Here is a 22,112-nt window from a genome sequence, read left to right on the forward strand (position 1 = left end):
AACCTTGTTTTTTCCTGTGCCTCAGGATCCTCACCTTCACTTCAGCTACCTGCCCGCTCCTTTCTATCAGCCACACTGCCTCCATCTTCAGTTCTACTCTGCCTGGATCTCAGCCATAATCCTCTCACCACTGCCAGCAGGAGCTTCACATCACGTTTCATCAGCTGGTTCTCAATAAAGCCTGTCTTTGGAAATTATAACCTACCGAGTTTGTGTTCCGCTTGTGGGTTCCTCCGTTTAACATAACATAAAATGCGTATTGGAAGAAGGACCAACAAGAAAAGTGACTATTGACAGAAAACCAAACTTAACTAAACACTGTGGCATGAATAACATTGATCACTTTCTACCCTGCTGGTTCACTTTTATTAAAATAACTTTCTAAGCCTTCACATGCATGGATGTTTTTTGAATTGTCCCTCAGTCCCTTGGCATTCATCATCATTGTCACCCACCACTACGTTTTCACTTAAAAAAAAATCAATGTGTGTTAAACCAACACTTCAACACTCAAAGTTGCTTGTAAGTGGACACTTAAGTTCACGAGCAGCTGTACCCAGGTGTAACTTGCTGTGTGGAAAGAAATAAAACCAACATAATCACATGAAACATACAGGACCGTTTCTAGACTTTTTTGGCTGGGATGGCACAAGAAGGGCACTGACTCAAGTGGGGAGGGCATCAAGTATGTGTCTTAATTTTCCATTCATTCCCAATTTATTCAATTTATAACACATGCTAAAAACTGCATGTTTTTTCTCAAAAATGTACATAAAGCGGGTATCTCTGCAAAAAGAAGACTTGTGGGTATCTGTACACATTTTCATTCAGATATCTTGAGGTCAGAGGTCAAGGTATCCCTTTGAAAATGGCCATGCAAGTTTCATCACTAATATTCAGCCTAACTTTGAAGCACTAAAGCCCCCTTCCCAACATGCTAGCATGACATGGTTGTACTGATGGATGCGTTGGGTCATTAAGTTTCATATGATATCAGTATCTTCACTCTAGCGTTAAAGTGAAGGCCACTACAGCCTCTGAAAGACAGCTTGGAATAAATCCCTAGGTCCCCCATCTAGAAACGCCCTGGAAATCTACCACATAAAATATGGTATTTTGTTGCACAAGAATAAAAGACTAAATCAGACTGGCCCTATGAAGAACACTGCATTGAGCAAGGTGTACTCACAGCTAGAGAAGATGAGTGGACAGGAGTGTTCGTCCATTGGAAAGTTGTGTAGCTGCAGTTGGCATTCTGCGTTTATTGTCAGCCTGAAAAGAAAAGAAAAACAATCAGTTTGTAACATGTTAGCACTCTAGTAGTAGTAACTGATTTAATATGAAACCAAATCACATGAATACTAAGGATGAGCGAGTACCCCATTATGTGTTTTGGAAATTGATTGAAAACTTTTTACAGTACAGTACAATATAAAGATAACTATTAACAGAACAAGGTTTTTATAGGTTATTATAATAAAATTTGCCTTTATTTACTAGTATAGCTATTGGCACATTTTAATCTGATGACTTCTTATTATCTGTACCGGATACTCGTTCAAATCTAATAATTACATTTTTTTTGTTCAGACTTTTAAAGTATCACATCTATAAAAGTAATTAGTTGTATTTTAATGGGACGACAGCGTTGGCATCAATGCAGTACTACACGTTCATTTTGATAAAAAGCTTCCTCTCAGCTTCGAGTTGGGCAGCAATTTGTAACTAGTAGTCATCAACCTACAGTGTAGGAATTCAAAGACCATAGTCAGTAAGAGTGAGACAGCTGTGAGTGAATATCCTACAGCAAAGAGGTCGAGGAAGAATCTGCCCTTTACAGCTTGTTTTTCTATAAATTGCTTCTTGAATTCCCCCAAGGCCATTCGTAGTCAGCAAATCTCAACCTGTAAGAAAATATTCTTTTAAACATTCTTTTAAAAGTCGAGTCTTTTCAGAGCCAGACAGAAAATATCAAAGTCAACAATTTGACCTTTTAACCAGTTTGCATCTGATTTTTCAAAACATGCAATCAGATTTTAGCTTGGCGTGATGTACAGTGTATATCAGAGTTGAACAGTTAGTCCATTAATGGATAAGTTGATCAATAAAAAGTTAAAGGCAAACATGTGATGAATTGCTTCATGCTTTGTTTGTATATTATACAAGCCAAGCACAGGGGGAAGCACTGCCGATTGCTTTACACTGTTTCACGACAAGTGGCAGTAATGCACCAAGGAACAGTGCGGCAGAAAGATCCAGAGAAGATAACTGCAAGCTTGTACATAAAACCAACAAATAAAAAATTCAATAAAAGAAAATAGAGAGGAAATACTTTCAACACTTTTGTCAGTGTTTTAGTCAGAAATATTTCATCTAAACAGAACTTGTTTTTAAAGTCCATTGTGTACCTCTAATCTGCAACTATTTTGATAATCGATTATTCTTCAAGTAATTTTTAAAGCAAAAACTCCAACCGGTTTTATATTTTTATAAATTGATCATGCAAGCAAACACGACATCTGAGGATATTACCTTGGACTCTTTGAAACTGTGATGAAATTTTTTCAGTATTTGCTGACAATCGGCTACAGTGTCTGAAATGGGCCAGTACTTAGAGTACTGGCACTTCTGATTTTTATCCACATGAGTACCTTTACTTTTTAGTAGTAATGCCAAACAGCACTAGAAAGGTCCTTGTTTTCTAGTTAAAAGTAAAAATAAAAATAAATAACAATAAATGAAATAGAAAACAGCAAACAAATTAGTTATGTTGTGATAAGGGTTTGTGCTGAAATGGGGTACTGGCACCTTTTTTGGTCCAATTCAGGCACTGATATGCTATTTAGATCAGGCAATTAATTGATCAATTTAGGAAAATAACTGTTAGTTGCATCCCTGCTATTCAAGTTGTTCAAGTATCTACAACTATAACTGAATATACTGCAAGTAGTTGAAAATACAAAAATGTTATACATCATTCTATCCTATTTACACATTCTCATTGTAGCCTTGCATTAAATCAAAAACAGTATATAGTAAGAAATAATCTGAATTGAAAAATGAATCGTCCACTTCTTCTAATTTAATCAGCTGTCAGTGGCGTGTAATTCACAAAACTCATAGCAGACATCATGACGAGTGACCAGCTGTACCTACTCTGTGGACTAAGACTGAGAAACATTGTTGTGGGGAGACAATGCATAGACATTGTATATCTTTCCTACTGCTCACTTCCCCCTGTGTGCCTCCACAATGATGTATTAACACACCTGCTACACACACATCACGTCATTATGTGTAGATTCTAGGAAAATCTGCCTGTGATGTAGCTAAAGATGAGCTGTCCCTGAAGACTATGCAAAGCTGTGGATGTAATTATGCAGCCAATATGTTGTTGACCCTCAATTATAAACCAGTAAAAGAAAGCAAGTAACATTTCTTATCTTAATGGACAATGGCTTCAGGAAGCATTAAGAGTGCTTTGACCTCTTTAAACATAATGAAATAGACACATCAGCCTGAAGTTTGAAAATATGCCTGATGCTTTAATAATTGCATAACTTGTGTTCCCGTGAAATTACATTACACCTGTCTGAGAAAACAACATGAAAGAAAGTACACTAAAATCATAATAAATTCCAAAATAGGGGAACATTTTATATAAATCTTTTTAAATAAATAAAGTTGCTGGGAAACATAAAGTCAATCAATGGCTCTGACCCAGTACAGGGAGCCCCCTCCTCAATGGATAGGTCATATTAAGCTAGTCAACATACACTGAACAAAATTATAAACGCAACACTTTTGTTTTTGCCCCCATTCATCATGAGCTGAACTCAAAGATCTAAGACTTTCTCTATGTACACTAAAGGCCTACTTCTCTCAAATATTGTTCACAAATTTGTCAAAATCCTTCAGTGAGCACTTCTCCTTTGCCGAGATAATCCATCCACCTCACAGGTGTGGCATATCAAGATGCTGATCAGACAGGATGGGTATTGCACAGGTGTGCCTTAGGCTGGCCACAATAAGAGGCCACTCGAAACTGTGCAGTTCCATCACACAGCACAATGCCACAGATCTTGCAAGTTTTGAGGGAGAGTGCAATTGGCATGCTGACTGCAGGAATGTCCACCAGAGCTGTTGCCCATGAATTGAATGTTCGTTTCTCTACCATAAGCCATCTCCAAAGGCGTTTCAGAGAATTTGGCAGTACATCGGGGTCATCCTCATCGGGGTCTCAACCTGACTGCAGTTCGTCGTCGTAACCGACTTGAGTGGGCAAATGCTCACATTCGATGGTGTCTGTCCCTTTGGATAGGTGTTCTCTTTACAGATGAATCCCGGTTTTCACTGTACAAGGCAGATGGCAGACGTGTGGGTGAGCGGTTTGCTGATGTCATCGTTGTGGATTGAGTGGCCCATGGTGGCGGTGGGGTTATGGTATGGGCAGGTGTGTGTTATGGACAACGTTCACAGGTGCATTTTATTGTTGTTTTGAATGCACAGAGATACCATGACGAGATCCTGAGGCCCATTGTTGTGCCATTCATCCACGACCATCACCTCATGTTGCAGCATGATAATGCACGGCCCCATGTTGCATGGATCTGTACACAATTCCTGGAAGCTGAAAACATCCCAGTTCTTGCATGACCAGCATACTCACCAGACATGTCACCCATTGAGCATGTTTGGGATGATCTGGATCGGCGTATACGACAGCTTGTTCCAGGTCCTGCCAACATTCCACAGGCCACAATCAACAACCTGATCAACTCTATGTGAAGGAGATGTGTTGCACTGCATGAGGCAAATGGTGGTCACACCAGATACTGACTGGTTTCTGGACCCCCCCCCAGACTCCCCCAATACAGTGAAACTGCATATTTTCAAGTGGCCTTTTATTGTGGCCAGCCTAAGGCACACCTGTGCAATACCCATCCTGTCTGATCAGCATCTTGATATGCCACACCTGTGAGGTGGATGGATTATCTCGGCAAAGGAGAAGTGCTCACTGACAGATTTTGACAGATTTGTGAACAATATTTGAGAGAAATAGGCGTACATAGAGAAAGTCGAATGGGGCAAAAACAAAAGTGTTACGTTTATAATTTTTTCAGTGTATATAATATGCAAGAATCTCTGACTGCATCACTCAGAGAGAAGACAGAGAGAGAGAGAGAGAGAGTGAGGAGCGTTAGCAAGTGCCAGTGTGACTGAAATGTATCCTTGTGTAATCGTGAGGATAAAGCAGTCAGGTCATTTAAATGCAGCAGTCTTACAGAATTGCCCCTGACATGATGCATAAATGAAAAGACCAATAATTTCACCCGCTCTCATGCTGCACGGTCGACTGGTCAACTGCCATCAACAAACAGCTGGACTCATTAATGTATGCTAAATAAATATCTGACAACCCCCCCTGTATTATAATTACTGTGCATGCCCCGACAGTGCATGCTGCCTGTTAACAGTTGCTCCTGTCAACAAATTTCCTCCCGGGGATCAATAAAGTATTTCAGATCAACCTGTCAAAATGTACTGAAAATATATTTTTAAATTCGTACATTGAGCCACAGTTTTATTCTTGTTGGCAGTTTACAAAGACTTTGAGACTTTGTGCCATTTGGAAGTTGCTGAGACCTCTGACTTAAGTTCTGAGAGCATAATTCTTAATGAACTTCTATCAAATTAAGGCACATTAAATGTGTTTTGTGTTTTAATGTAATGCAAGGATTATACCTCCTTGCATTAATGTTCTTGCCATATATATATATATATATATATAGAGAGAGAGAGAGAGATTGAAAAAAAAATGTATATTGTTAAACTATAAACATAAACGTCCCCGGCTCCAGGCAAAGTAAGCAGGGCCCCCTAAAGAAAATCTTGCTTAGGGCGGACCTGTTGTGAAAGTAAATTTGTAAATCATATATGTAATGTCCAAGAGTGGACACATAAGACAGGGAAAAGAAGAAAAATCTTTGTAATGTAATTCTGGTATGATCTTTAAACCTCATTAAAGCATGGAAATGGGACAATACCATGCATGTGGGAGAGGCATGGATATCACAAAATGTCATCTCTGTTTACTGCAGCCAAGCCAATGCACAATTAATACCCAATGACATTTCATTGTCTTTCTCTTATGCCATCAACGGATATTACTCCTCAAAGTTTGCATGCCCCTGAATACCCAATATCAATAGAGCTGCATGGGGGAGGATCTAGCTGGGCTTTATTTGTGACTTGAGGTTACTATTTGTTCTTGCAGAAATATGCAAGCTCTGTGTGGAAGTTTTATAGCGCTTGACCAAATCAACCTTGCACATGCACAACACATTCAACTAAAACACACAAGAGTCCTTAAACACTGTCAATTAAAAATCTGGAGATGTCTCACAACATAAGGGCAGTGCCAAAAAAGATTGAGGACAGTCTAGAGATGATTATTACTGAAGGAGCAGTTTATATCAATGTCGAGTGCTCCAATTACAAAGAGTGCTTTGGGGCATGAGGGTGGCTGCCTTAGTAAATTGGTCTTAAAGCTCAAGCAGGCAATTTGCACTTACAATCGGTAATGACAGGGGCTAATTGCTTTTGCGCTGCTCTTTTTGGGGAATGTTTGCATCACAAATTATTTTACACAAGTTTCTTAGTGAATAAGACTGCTCCAGTCTGATGGAGTATAGACTGACTGGTGCATTGATAAACCTCAGTTATTTCCAAAGGAAAGTTTAAATAGTTACAGAGAACATGGATATTAAGTGAGGTAATTATAGGAATCATGTTGAGAAATGTTGATTCAGAAAACAGGCTACATAATATCCCATAAATCAGTCTATACAGTATATTTACTGTGAGTAAATGTGTGAGAAGGAACCAAGAAGTCTCAAAATTCTCCAAACGATATTAGCCTGTTGCTGTGAACCTCATGATTAGCTAGGGATTCACAGAATTTATCCGCGATCCGCGATATTTTATATTGCGATCCAATAGTTGTGACCAGTCATAAAATAAGCTACACTAAAGACGGTTTGTCTTTGGTATGGTTTATTTTATGGTGTCTAAACTACAGTAACACTCATTTGTTCTGTGCATTCTACACTTTAATGTGATACGTTAGTTGATGAAGTACCTTATACTAGGTATTTTCTTTTCACAGTACAGATGAAGTCAGTGTCACTTTATATTACTTCTGAAGCTTCTTGATCAAAAATGTTTTTTTAACTTACAAAATTGAGTTTCATCTGGTTTTACAGTGTAACATATACAACTTGTTTTTAGGGATAAATAAAAGTCTGGGTTGTTTATAGCTGTAATGCTGTCCATTAATGCTTAACATAATTCTAATATTTTCACTTTAATATTTGCATAAGCTTTGCCTTTGTGTTCTAAAAAGGGTAGCTTTGGTTTCACTTAACCAGGAATAAGTTCTGTGTTTACCTTAAGGTGTAAAGTATTTTCCCATCGTTCCATATTCTGAGCAGCTGGTTGGGCATTGTAATCCAGTGGGAATCTGCATTCTTGGAGTTCCTGAAGATGGTATCTGGTAGCCAAATAAGTCCAACCATATTGCTGTTCAAAGTCAATTTTTTCATTGTGCTGTTGTATCTGAGACGGCTGTCTGTCCACGTCTGGGCGAAGATGATGTCAATTTGATATTCCTAAAAGATAAGATGAAAGAACATTTAAGTGGATGTACGTTGTGGTATAATTTGATGCCATTTCATTTTAAAAATATCATTTCATTTTTACATCACTAATGTTGTTCTGTGTCCTTAGCGAAAGGAGCAGCTTCTCCTGCAACTGAAGAGTATTGATTTTCTTTTTAAATGACACTGAATAGAAGGATTATAGGTTTCAGCAACACATCTCTGTATGCCATCTATCATTCATCACCTTCGCCAGCGGGAGCATTTATCATTTTACTTGTTCACCGGCCCGTATGTCGAGCACAGATCTCCCCTGCCACCACCTCTCAGTGATTTGCTTAACTCACCATTGTGCTGACAGAAACCTCTACAAGGCTGCAGTGCATCTGCCTGTGGTTTTAAGCTCCTGTCAGCACCTCCACAGCAACTCAATTTTTCTTGACATTTTTTGATAAAGAATCAAAAATCATAATTTATTACATTTTAAGTGATGTATATAAAAAAAAATATGTCACAGTTAATGTAAGTTACTGCACATACCAAGTTACATTGCAGCCAGGACTGTAGTGGTAATATACAAGACCAAATCATATATCCCTATAAGTATATGATTTTATTATGATTATTATTACTATTGTTGTTGTTTATTTGGTGTGCTGGTGTGGGGTTCAAGTCCTTATGGCTCAATCAATATTCAATTGTTCATTGTTTCAATTAATGGATTTCAAATGTCAACTGTCAAAACTAATAACAAAACTATTCCATACACAAACTAAGAGAAACAAATCACAGTAGCAGTCAGAGCAAGGCAAATACATGTAAAAATCTTACTAACTGACAAGTCAGGCAACGACTATTTACCATTTGTTTGGAGGATGTCTGAAAAACGGACAGATGTCCATGCCGGTAGGTGAGTGCCCATGCAGCAGCACTTTAATGTCATTAAAACTTGCGTGGGGCTATGCTGTCCGCTTACAAAGAAGACGGAAGGGGAGAGGAGGGAGAGGGGAGGAGGCGTGTGCCAGGCAAAACTTTGAAGGAGGTTGCCTGAACCGTCATTTAATGCTCAGTAAACAACAGAGTTTGACTCAAACTTTTAAAAAGCAAAGTGAGTGAAACATCAGAAAAATGTATTTAAAAAGATTGCTGATGGACTGGCATATTCCAGACATACACCTCCACCACATCAGCCTTAACATTATGAGTCCTGGACACCCTGGTGGTCATAATGTTCTGCAGCCCCATAACAACAGACTGTGATGCACTGTGTGTTCTGACACCTGACCACTGCAGGCCGGGAACACCCAACAAGAGCTGCAGTTTTGGAGATGCTCTGACCCAGTCGTCTAGCCATCACAGTTTGGCCCTTGTCAAAGTCGCTCAAATTCTCACACTGCCCATTTTTCCTGCTTCTAACACAGGACAAAATGTTCACTTGCTGCCCACTGACAGGTACCATGATAACCAGATGATCAGTGTTATTCACTTCACCTGTCATTGCTCATAATGTTATGACTGATCGTTGTATTTGACCAGTGCACATGTGATATTTGAGTTATACATTCATTAACTCCATTTCCATTATGAGATGTTTTTACAATGAATACAATGATCCACACAGTTGGTTATTGATTATAAATACAAAATGAATGACCTACAAGTCCTCAAACAAAAGTTGCTGCTCGGTGCTGCAGTTGCAGTTTTTTTTCAGTGGTATCAATCTTCTCATATAACTCTCAGATAAGATAGCAATTGAGCATATTGCCTAAAATGTTCAACTACACCTTTTAAGTATGTATGAAAAATATATGCTGTATAATGTAATCTGATGTGTTAAATCCTTGCCTTGCAAAACCACTAACTGTGCTAAAATACCAGATAATGGTTTCAAGATTTCTTGTCTGTTGAAATGCTGATGTCTAAGTAAACTTTTTTAAATTATTTTTAGACACCCTATAGAGCTGATATACCCTGAGATGTGTTGGTTCCTGGTACCTGGATTTTAGCACCTTGAGGTGTTAAAAAGTATAAACAGCAAAAAGCCAATTCATGTTAGTCACACACATTTCCCAGGAGCAAATGTACATTCTCAACATACATCCAGGTATAAATGTCATCCACCCAAACACAGACAGGAAGACAGTGTGTGCCTCATACCAGTAAGGCTAAAGCCCAACGCACACTGGCAATGTGTGTGTTGTGCTTTAGACTTACTGGTTATCCTGTCATGCTGGTGTGCCAGTTAACATAAATGCTACTTATGTGAAATGATACGTAACATCACCAGCTGTAGATGGTAAAACTACAACTGGATTTTTACTGAAAAGAGCAACCTCACTGCTGTCTTACATTGATTGGAAACTAGATGCTAATGAATGAAGCAAACAATTGTGCTATTCATTTTGAACAGTGCTGTGGTCAAGACCACCTTTGTCGAGTCCAAGACCAGGACTAGTCAAGATCGAGTCAAGACTTTGTCCAACGAGGTTCAGTCCAATTCAAGACCAAACCAATACAGAGACATTAATGCACGCTTTTATTACCTGCAGAATGGATTACTGTAATGCTCTACTTTCTGGTCTCCCAAAGAAGAAAATAGCTCAATTACAATTACTTCAAAACACAGCTGCACGTGTGCTGAAGAGGACCAGAAAGAGCAGACATTAAACCAATCCTAAAGTCTCTGCATTGGCTTGCTGTGTGCCTCAGAATCCATTTTAAGATCCTTTTATTGGTTTATAAATCTCTTAATGGTCTTAGTCCTACTTATTTATCAGATTTGCTTTTACACTATGAGCTCAGGTCTTCAGACGCTGGTGTATGATAATGTGTGAAGCACTTTGTGTTACATTTTGCTTGTATGAAAAGTGCTATACAAATGAAGTCGGATTGATAGATTGATATACGATGCTATAAGGCTATTTATAGCTGTACATAGGTGACGAAGAACACAATGTCCACATTGCAACAACAAATGTTAAAAATAAAGCAAATAAGCATTACTATTCCCTACTTTGTAATCTAACTGGCTTGACAGTGAAGCTGCAGGGCGAGCTAAGACAAAGCAAAAAATCTCTTCAGCAACAGTTGAGTTGTCAGGGTCGTCTTTAGCAACGATACAGATAAAGATGTACAGTATAATGAAATTAATAATAGTCTGCCCTCCTCAGGCAACCCACACCTTTTCATACTGCTGCCACGGCCTGAAAATCATTTGACCTTTTACCCCTCTGCACCAGTTTGAATAGCTCACCAATTAAAATGAAGTCTATAATCAAGAGAACCACTGGGTGCACATGACCTTTAATTGTATGGAGCTCAGGGGATTTGAAATAACTGAACATTACCCAGGATTTAATGACCAGTGGAGGAAAAGTGCTGCAATCAAATAAATACAACTGATATGAGCTCACGTAATCACATCTGGAAATAGTGAGTTGCAGATTAGCGGTAAATCTCTACTAACACATCAAAATATCCAGCTTTGTAATGCTGGAGGAGTATCGATCTTATTTCTCCTCCCCGCTACTTGCAGCTGCTTTCAGCCACTACAGCAGGAATTGCTGTGAAGAAAATTGGTCTTTCACCTCGCTGCCTCAGAGGAGCTGCTATATTAAGGGTCTAGATCTAGAGGTACTGTATATACTCGCAGTAAAATCAAAGATACTGCTGTACAGTAAGAATAGACCTCACATGATAAATTTATTCAACCTGAAGCAGAGAACAAATGATCTCCTGAGAAACACAGAGCTGTCAGATGCTTAATACTGCATGGAAGTACCACCTGTATTGTTAAAGTGAACCTTGTTTTAGTGGCAGCAGACTGAGGGGTACTCTATATGGTTTATACAGCGTTACCAATATTCTAGACAATATTGCTTCCAACTTTGTGGCAGCAATTTTGGGAAGGTCCTTTTCTGTTTCAATGTGACATCTCCTCCGTGCACAAAGCCATAAAGAAATGGATTTGAGTGTGGGTTGGGAGACTGGCTGGCACTAAGCCCTGACCTCAACCCCATCTGACACTGTCAAGAAGAATTGAATGTCAACTGCCTGCCAGGCCTTATCGCCCAAACATCAGTTACCAACCACACTAATGCTCCTGTGCCTGAATGGGAGAAAATCTTGTGGCCTGAAACCAAAACACTGGCTGAGAGAGAGGCTGCGTAGGACTGGTCCTGGAGTGAGACATTCACCAATGTAATGTTCAATTGTCCACATAGTTTTGCACAATGCACAAACTTGAACTTACCAAGCTGACAGTAGAATGGAAACAGACCGAAGGTCACTGATTAAATTCTTAAAAGTAAAAAGTCTTACAGTTTTAACAAAAACCTTTGGCTTTTTATGTGTTTTGGTGAAGTAATCTGCAAATATTTTATGTTTAGTTCAACTTAATGAACTTTGATACTTGAAATTGCATAGTTGACCTAGGATAGAATAGCTTACCAGCTGTGCGCCATCCAATTTTAACCTCCTTTGCAAGAGTATAAAGTGGTTTACAAGAGTTGTAGTTTGCCAACATTAATGAGACAGGAGTCAGTAGTACAAATGTCTTTTAAGTAAAGTGTCAACTTATTGTTCCATTAGCAACCATTCTGACTAACCTGCTAACTCTCGGTTAGGTTAGATTAATTCAAGTGCCCTAGTAAGAATTTTTGTACTGATGTCTTTTCTCTAATACACCCTACCCACAATTGGGAGAAATATATTATTCACAGCCTCCGCCCAGTTACAGTTCAGGGCACTTGCACAGCAGTCGCCCCACACTTAACTCCTGTACATGTACCTACTTGAGTCTCATCTTTTAGCTGTAAGACTCACATTTTAATGCCCTTGTTCATCGTCTCTGATGTGTGAGATTTCCACATTAAAATTGAATGTGTTCATTCTAGCGCAAAACAAATCGTAGTGCACCATGGAGGGTCTCTCCTGACTGGCTGCTGCCAGCACTGTCATTATAATACTGAACATTAATCTCTATAAACAGATATCTGCATATTCAGGCAAGGGACAAAATTTTGGTATCGGAAGCATTTTGATTTCTGTTTGTCAACCATTTTTGTCCAAGTTCTACTGATCAGTCACATTGGAGCGGGCTTTGACTGCATGCAGGTAAGTAGTCCATGTGGAGAGAAAAAGAGGCAGAAAGCACAAAAGTAATAAGTAAAAGTAATTAATACTAGACAGATTGGGAGAAATCCCAGGATCCATTGGCTGTTGCCTGAAATTGATTAAGCTTTTTGTTAGCTTTTTAAAAATAAATCTGCATTGATAAGCAGATTTTTTTTTTAATATTAATACAGTTATAGATTCTGCTTATCGGTCCAACTCTTTGCAGATTCTCTCGTTGGTTTCTGATCAGTTTACTGCGTGGAAAAAAGTAGGTCTTCACAGGTTTTTTACTGTCAATGCAACTGTTTTATTATGTCGGATTCTGAACAGTGTAGAAAAAGAATAGGGTTATAGTAGTTTGGACCGTTTCTTCCTCTCCACCATGACTCCTTCTTGTTGCACGTTTCCAGCAGCATAGACACAGAAGTTTGACGTCATTGTTTTAGTAACAGCCAACTGTCAGAAAAACATGCTGGCATTGATAAAAGGACTTGATAAACTTGGTGGCACACAATTCCAATGGATTGGACATTTTGGAACCGGTTTTACCTGGAAGAAGTTCTCGATTCTCATTCCTAATCTCAAATTGATTTTCATGTCAGGGAGGATTATGTTTTAAGGAATCCTTTGTGAGAAAGGTTTCAAGATTATAAAGTCAATGATCAAACTGGGACCACTACCTAATAGCCAACCCTATTTCTTCCCTTCTTCTTACAACTTCCAAAAGATTTGAAAAAAGTTAAAATATTCTATTCCTCCTTTTGCCGGGGACCCCTACAACACACTGAAGGACCCCTGTTGGTCCCCAGACCCCAGTTAGAAAACCAGTGGTGTAACCGACTTCACTAACATTCAGGACCAGAGCAGGGGCTCTGCCCTCTGTGATTCTGTGTGGATTTACTTTTAAAACACACTGTGTGGAAAGTGAAATATTTAATTCCATAATGCATCATTCTCTCCTGTCTAAAAGATGTTAAGTTGGGTCATGCTGAACAGATTTGCTCTTATAATGAAATATTTCCCCATCAGTTTTTAAATCATGTGGACAAATGGGAATATTAGTCATTATTGAAAATCTGCACATGGCTTAACGTCGACTCTGATAGGTGGGGAATTATTCTGCCACAGTTTACCAGACGTTTAAAATGACCAGAATACCAATTAGACAGCTGACTAATGGATCAGGATGGAGCAAGCAGCTGGAATGTGAAGCAGCCTGGAAGACACCTACCATGATGCAGTTCTTCATTTCTGTGAAAAGAGGGCAGAGGTATATGCCACTGACCTTCCTGTCCCCTTATGCAAATAAGGCATTGTGAATGATTTTATTTTTTTTATTTTTTATTTTATGGATGAACCGTCCACACTATGTTGTCTGAGCTGGGTAGGGTACCCCTAATCACCACATTCTGTATGCAGAGTACAGGCATAATAGTAAAAACAAAATTACTAATGTTCCCTCTTATATCCCTACATAGAATTATGTGTCTATACAATTGTACAGCAACTAAGAAAAATAAATTTTCATGTTTTTTGTTTTTTTGCATTCATAAACAAGACATAACTAAACAAAAACTACATTTTTTGCAGCTTTTGTAGTTGCACCATTTATGTCTGACATTACTGTGAACTCAAGGACTTGGATAAAACCTTTTTCAGCTCTCCAGCCCCCTGAACAGTGCTTAATCTCTTTTTAACACTGAACAGTCTTCTTCTCCTCCCACAGTTCAATGTAGAAATTACCCATTTTCAACATGAAATAGTCAGAACATTAACATTTGAACATCCTAGTCAAATAACCCCACAAAAGCTCAGGTATTTTAAAGTTAAGATACTGCACTGCATCAGATACTGTTAACTGGGGCAAAGTATGTGGCTCAAGCTCTGCAGTGTGAAGCTGGCTTTTTATGATTATGCAGCAAAAGGCATAGCCTACAGCACATACTGTATCTGTCCTGTGCTTTGAGACATCTTGTCATGTTCCTTTGCTGGCTTGAAGTCTCTCCTTGTGTCCTCATTAAAGGCACCTAAAGGTCGTTTCGAACAAGGAGATAAACTTTTATCATCCACCTGGTGTGACCTGCTGCTCCGAGTATTCGTCAAGTGCACAGATACAGTATCTTTGGAAATCTCCATAAACTCACAATTTGATTGTGTGTGCTGCAATGCAACAGAACACTGTTTTTAATGAGCAGTTCCTTTGTGATAAAGTGTGAAAGAGATAATGTCCTTCACTTTCATTTTAGCTTTGAATTACACAACGTGCACTGTATATGGCTCTTATTCAGATCTATTCATCTACTCTGTAAAAATCTCCAAGCCTCCCCTTTAAAATGAGAGAGGAAGCAGGGCACATCTGAGTGAGTTCCCTCCCACAGTTTAATGACATGCAGGTCGGGTGAACTGGAGATTCTAAATTGTCCATATTACCCCACCTTTCACCCAGTGCATGCTGGGAAGGGCTCCAGCCCCCCTTTATGAAGAAGTGTAATGTTACATGGAAGGCTTGTTATTGTTGTGAAATATTTATGTTCAACCTCCAACATAATGTCTTCTGCAACATTGTAGTTACTCTCTTCTACTCATATGCATATTCTTCACACACAACCATGGTGTCAATGGATCCTTTGTCCCTTCTCAGCCCCACCCATGTCCGGTCTCTTTTGCACAAATAAAGATTTTCTAGCTCCAGTAACTGAAAGATGGCGGGGAGAGATAGACCCAAACCCACATTTACACAGGTCCTTGTTTTTCTCCAGTCTAAAGGTTAAAGTAGCAGTCCTAGATGTTAAAACATTTGTTGACATTTCATGCCATCAAGGGGAAATTAAAGTTTTATTTTGGTGCTATAGCTGTCAGGAGTGCAAATAAGAAACAAAGGTGAATCGAGCACACTTTTGCTTTGTTATTTTTACTCCAACTATTATGCTTCTGCCCTTCCAAATTTCCGTCTACTAATGTCTTGAAGTATATCATTGCTTAGAGAAACCATTTCCTGAAGTACACTTTATGCAATCATCAGGAGACACAAACACATCCATAAATTCTTCTTCCTGCAGGTGCAGGGTAACAATAATTTGCACAGAAACATGAGAAAACTCACTGCAATCCCGTTCCCAATTCCCAATCTTTCCACCAATGGTCTTCTAACTCAGAAAGACCATTTGTATCAAAATGTTGTCCTACGAGGTGCAGTCCACAAATATAACTACTCTTATATATAACATATAACATATTTACTGAGCATATGTATGTATAGCTGTAAAATGAACTTGTCATCACTCTCTGGTAGACAAATTACATAATGGAGACACTGTTTCAAATGAATCATACATTCGACATTTCTGCACAAAGATTTAAGAATATATCAGCCTAGCTATAAAATACACAGCACTGCAGTGTGGATGTTATGTTTGTGGAGATATTGGAAAATGTATTTCCTTGTGAGCTCAGCAATCAATGCAAATAAAGTACTGGTTCTCGATACTACATACATACCTTTAGTCATTTTCATATGCAGGGTGAATTGATTTGGAATTGATATTGTGAGTTATTTTTCCTCTGGTCGTTGTATTACCACTGTAGTACCACTGAAGGATATTGATAATGGGAGATCTAATAACATGAAGTGAGATTGAGTTCACTCAGCTCACCTATTTAAGGTAACCCAATTCACTTATCATGAAAATGTAAAAGTACAACTCAGAGAAAGTCTGCAAGGGCTTAGGCCACCATCTGGGACACAGAATGAAAGAATGAACGCCAAATGTGGTGCTCTGCAGTCACCTCGCAGGCTACTTGCAGGCTACCAGGTGCCCTCCAGCACCACGTTGGAGACTCAGTAATGTAACACATCACTGCTGCTAAAACAGTAATCACATTACAGTTACTAATCAAACAATGATGTTGTTACTTGTGTTACATAAGTTCTTCCAATATCTGCATAACTTGTCTATGTCTTTTCATGCATGTTTGCTTGACAATCGCATGCTTTCAATAAGGAGAATACGGTTTCCCTCAACTCGGACACTGAAGTCATTAAATGTTTGAAGTTGGGTCAGAGATGGAGATCCTGAACCATTTCTCTACAATATCCATGAAGTTATACACGGCAGTGCTATCTATTGTGCCTGTGGAGAGGCTCTTTAGCCTGTGCAGTCTTGTACTGACTTTCAGGAGGAACAGGTTGTCTCAATAATGATCTGATAGACTCCTCATGAGGTAGAACCACTGCTTTAGTGATAAACACCTAAAATAAGTAGGACTAGTTTACTATAAAGCCATTTGGTGAGTGAGTGACTTGAGTGACTTTGTTTGAGTGTGTCTGGCTCATTAAATGCAGGTCATATTATGTGATCTCGGGTGATGTTGCGGAGTAACGCAGAAGTAATGTATGAGTACAGGTGCCTGTGGGAAATATTGTACATAAAATATCACGTTACATCAAGATATACTGTACTGTGACCCCACATCCAATTGTTTGATAACCTCTAATTCAAACTCAGTCTCAAACTCCAACACACTGAATCTTTTTTTCAATTGCTTTATAAAGTATCTTCTTCCATGCCTTACTCAGTAATGCATTACTCCTTCTAAAAGTCTCTGGCAGCTTTGATGGTAGGTGGGGGAGCAGTGGTAGTACATGTCTGCGCAGCTTTCATGTTTGGTATCAAAACGTATACAAAGTGGTTCAAAGTAAAGCAATGTTTCTGTCTGCAACACTGTAGAGCAGACTGAGAATGCTCAGTGCTGTGGTCACACAGGTATCATAAAAGTCATGAACACTTGTTAAACAGGGAAGATATTTTTGTAAGTTTATTACATACTGATTGAACCACACTAGCAGCATATTAATATTCCACTGAGAACTGTTCTGTTTGTGGCGTTACCATTATACCTCATTATATGATCCTCATGCTGATGACTTCATTACCTAAATCTTCCAGCCAGAAAAATGAAAAAATGAGATGCATCACTTGGGCTTATTAAGTGAAAGTGTACTTTTCTTCTCGTATATGAGCCATCCTGTAAGTAAGCTGAACCAGCTGACCCACCCACTGAAGAAAGATTTTTATGAGGTGAATAAAACAACTTTTCAAGGCAATTTTCTAACGCAGCAGGTATGAGCCAAACAATTACAGTGAGCTGCAAATTTCAGGAACATTACAAATTAATATTGTGCTGGGAGCTAAAGAAAACCACAGTACCAAGGATGTTGCAGTAGTCCTGCCAGCAGCTCACTTACGCAGTGGGAAATGAACTGGCATGAATATTGTATTTCTCTGGGTATCCAGTGTGTGATAGCCAGTGAGTGGGCAGCTCTCTCCACAGGGTGAGAATAGCACCAGGGACCCCACTGGCACCAGCTTTTGTTTTGGCAGAAATTCCTGGATGACACCAGGTTGCCTTGGACACTGCATGACCCAAGTATAAAAATAGCTTCTTTATTATTACAAAGAGGCTGCCTTCTCCAATTTTCCATATCGTTTATTGCAAACACAGCTCAGCTTATTCTTCTGAATGGGTCATTCATGGTGTGCTTCATCGTCATTGTCCCTAATGAAAAGAAAATATACAGACATTCCAGGATGCATGAGCTGCAGGGGGTTGAAAACACTTTGCCACAATGTTGTGATAGCTTAATTACAGTATGAACATGTTCAGAATTTAGAAATGAGACAACTTGCTTGAAACCAGTCAAAATAAACATAACATTTAGGAGGATCTATTGGCAGAAATGGAATATAATATTCATAGGTATGTTTTCATTAATGAAAAAGAGAATCATTTTCATCACCTTAGAATGGAATCAGGAATTCCTGCTGGTTGCCTGCTGCACATTGAGCACTGAACCTCCCTTATTCTTGATATTATATTACTAAATATATATATATATATATATACACACACACACACCTGAAACAAACTGATCACCAAAGCATTGATCATAGAGCCTGACAGTCATAAACACCCAGTTTCTTTCTCACAGGTTCTGTTCAGAACTACCCACCACCTTCCAGCACTTTACACCATATATAATCCAGGTCTCTGACCAGTTTGCTGTAAAGCTAATAGCTTACATGTATTCTGCACTAAGAGCTATCACAGAGGTATTGAGACATTTCCCATTCATTACTTTTGTGATTTGTGCAGTTTGAGGCACAAAAAAAACCCTTTTCATTTTGATTTATCCACAACTAATAGATTATTCTTATAGTAAATGTGCTGTCTGATTTGTTTATCTGAGGAAAACTTGTTTTGCTCACAGTTTTTGGTCAGGTCATATTTAACCATCATGTATTCGTTAAAATTCAATACAGCGGGTAAAGAAGTATTGAACACATCAACATTTTTCTCAGTAAATATATTTCTAAAAGGTGTTGTTGACATGAAATTTTCACCAGATGTCGGTAACAACCCATGCAATCCACACATGCAAAGAAATCAAACCATAGATGTCCATAAATTAAGTTATGTGTAATAAAATGAAATGACACAGGGAAAAAGTATTGAACACATAACGAAAGGGAGGTGCCAAAAGGCATGGAAAGCCAAGACACCAGCTGAAATCTATCAGTAATTAGAAAGCAATCCTGCCACTTGTCAGTGCAAATTAATATCAGCTGGTTCAGTCCCGACTGATGGCCTATAAAAAGGTGTCTCATCACCAAGGTGTCACACAAGAAACATCTCATGATGGGAAAAACCAAAGAGCTCTCGCAAGACCTTTGCGACCTTATTGTTGCAAAACATACTGATGGCATTGGTTACAGAAGGATTTCTAAACTTCTGAATGTTCCAGTGAGCACTGTTGGGGCCATAATCCGGAAGTGGAAAGAACATCATTTCACCCTAAACCGGCCACGACTAGGTGCTCCTCGCAAGAAGTTGTCCAAGAGGCAAGGACCACTTGTGGAGAGCTTCAGAAAGACCTGGAATTAGCAGTTACAATTGTTCCAAAGAAAACAGAAATGCACTCAACTGCCAAGGTCTCTATGCACGCTCACCGCGCAAGACTCCATTGCTGAAGAAAAAGCATGTTGAAGCGCATTTAAAGTTTGCTGCACAACACTTAGACAAGCCTGTGAAATACTGGGAGAATATAGTCTGGTCAGATAAGACTCTTTGGATGCCATAAAACTAGGGGTGAACGTTACACACAAGTCACGGTTCGGTACGTACCTCGTTATGGGGGTCACGGTTCGGTACAACGGGAATTTAAAAAAAAAATCACATATAAAATGTTTTTTCAATTGACTGCAAAATAAAAAACCATCACCTGTTATAAAAGTAAAAAATAAATCGAATAAAACATAAAACAAATGTATTAGGAGGGTTCTCATTCTGTTAATTCAGAGGAAAAGAAAGACTGAGGTAATCAGGTAGCACTTCTTGCCAACTGGCAACTTTGGTAACATCATTATAAGATATAATATTATTACGCCAATTGCTTCTGTGATGTTTTTGGCCCTGTCAGTGTTAATATCAAGAGGTGGCTTAAAAGCAGTGGGGATGAGTTGTTGCACCAAAGACGTTTTTTTCCTTGCACCAGTGACAGATATGTCGGGATGATGCTGTCTTATGTGGGTTAGCATGTCTGAGGTGTTGCCAGCAACATACCGCACCTCCGTGAAACATCGCCGGCAGAAAGTCTTTGTCCGGTCCACCACTTGCGTGCCATCACCATTATATTGTACTGGGAAGCCAAAGTGCTCCCAAACAGCTGATTTAAATGAAGCCGGCGGCTCCTCCAACTCCACACTTTCCATTACTTTTCTTCTTCGTCCTTTTTTGTAACTACTTCTTCTTCTTCTGTAATGACTGTTTATGGCAGCTTTTAGGCTCATTACCACCACCTGGATAAAAGTGAGGACTCGACTTTTTTTAAAACTCCCTCAGACGATAGACATATGACTGCATGCACCAAACCGTGACGCCCGTACCGTGACGGTTCGGGACGAATACAAATACCGTTATGCCCCTACATAATACACAGCATGTTTGGGGGTCAAATGGCACTGCACATCACCAAAAAAACTTCAAATTACTGAAGGAAGGATGAATGGAAAAATCTGCTGCCATCTACCAGGATGATGAGGATGAAACAAGGGTGGACATTTCAGCAAGACAATGATCCCAAACACACAGCCAAGTGAACTCTAGAATGGCTGCTAGAAGCTGCTAGAATGGCCCAGCCAATCACCTGACTTGAATCCAATAGAAAATCTATAGAAAGGACTAAAGATCAGAGTTCATAGAAGAGGCCCACGGAAACTTCTAGATTTGTTTGTGCAGAAGAATGGGCCAAAATCACACCTGAGCAATGAATGCAACTAGTTTCTCCGTACAGGAGGCGTCTTGAAGCTGTCATTACCAACAAAGGCTTTTGTACGAAGTATTAAATACATTTCAGTAAGCCTGTTCAATACTTTTTCCCTGTGTCATTCCATTTTATTACACATAACTTTAATTTCTGAAATTATTTATTTTGGTTTCTTTGCATGTGTGGATTGCATGGGTTGTTACCGACATCTGGTGAAAATTTCATGACAATAGCACCTTCAGAAATATATTTACCGAGAAAAATGGTGACGTGTCAATACTTATTTTACCCGCTGTATATACTGTAGCCTATGTATTTTTTGCTGTTTAAGGGGAACCTTCCTAATAAACTTGGAAATGTTTGACTTAATTAGTTGATGAAGAGTGCCAATTTGAACCAGTGTTGTCTCTTTTGGGGAGGACTTTCAGCTTGTCCTTCATGTCCAGCCTTTGATCAATTTCATGCTCTGTCCATTAATTTGTGACTCATGACCTTCACAGCTTTTCCGTTTGGTGTACAGTAAAATTGGTAAATAAGACACTACAAATAATCTATAATAAAGCAATTAATAAATAAACTGAAATAGCTCAATAGATTTTTTTTTTAACTTCACTCATGATTTAATCTTATTTTATCAGTCTCATCAGTCTATTCCATACATCTACTGCTGAGATTAGATTTAAAACAAATACTAAATGTACAAACAGAAAGGCTGTGTCAGCCATTCACTGAAGAAAAAGAGAAATCTTGTGTGGTGGCACAGAATATCTGGTCCTTTTCTTCTTCTACATGTACAGAATTGTCCTTAAATGAGTTAATGGCAGCTCTTGTCCTGTCCTCACTTTTTAATAGCAGCAGGGACATGACATATAGTACATTGTCTATCAAAAGGTCTTGCGTCCTTCTGACAGTCTTTAGAGGCAATTTATCAGGTCTAGCATTTCTGCAGCAGATTCAATAAATAGCCAACTAAAAGCTTTTTTCACCAAAAACAAGTATTTATTTTGTGTGCGATC

At 38.9% G+C, this 22,112-nt stretch overlaps 1 protein-coding gene across 1 annotated transcript in view; it reads right to left on the reverse strand.

Annotated features, from left to right (window-relative positions):
- LOC127350259 (gamma-aminobutyric acid receptor subunit gamma-3) overlaps window positions 1–22,112 on the reverse strand; it is a 60,826-nt gene that overhangs the window by 15,208 nt on the left and 23,506 nt on the right. The window contains exons 4-5 of the mRNA XM_051376695.1: window positions 7,450–7,670; window positions 1,190–1,272 (exon numbers count right to left, since the gene is read on the reverse strand). Coding sequence (XP_051232655.1) covers window positions 1,190–1,272; window positions 7,450–7,670 — 304 coding nt within the window. The remainder of the gene's footprint in view (window positions 1–1,189; window positions 1,273–7,449; window positions 7,671–22,112) is intronic.

Source organism: Dicentrarchus labrax, unplaced genomic scaffold, assembly GCF_905237075.1.
Source record: "Dicentrarchus labrax unplaced genomic scaffold, dlabrax2021, whole genome shotgun sequence".
In the NCBI taxonomy this organism is placed as follows: Eukaryota; Metazoa; Chordata; class Actinopteri; family Moronidae; genus Dicentrarchus; species Dicentrarchus labrax.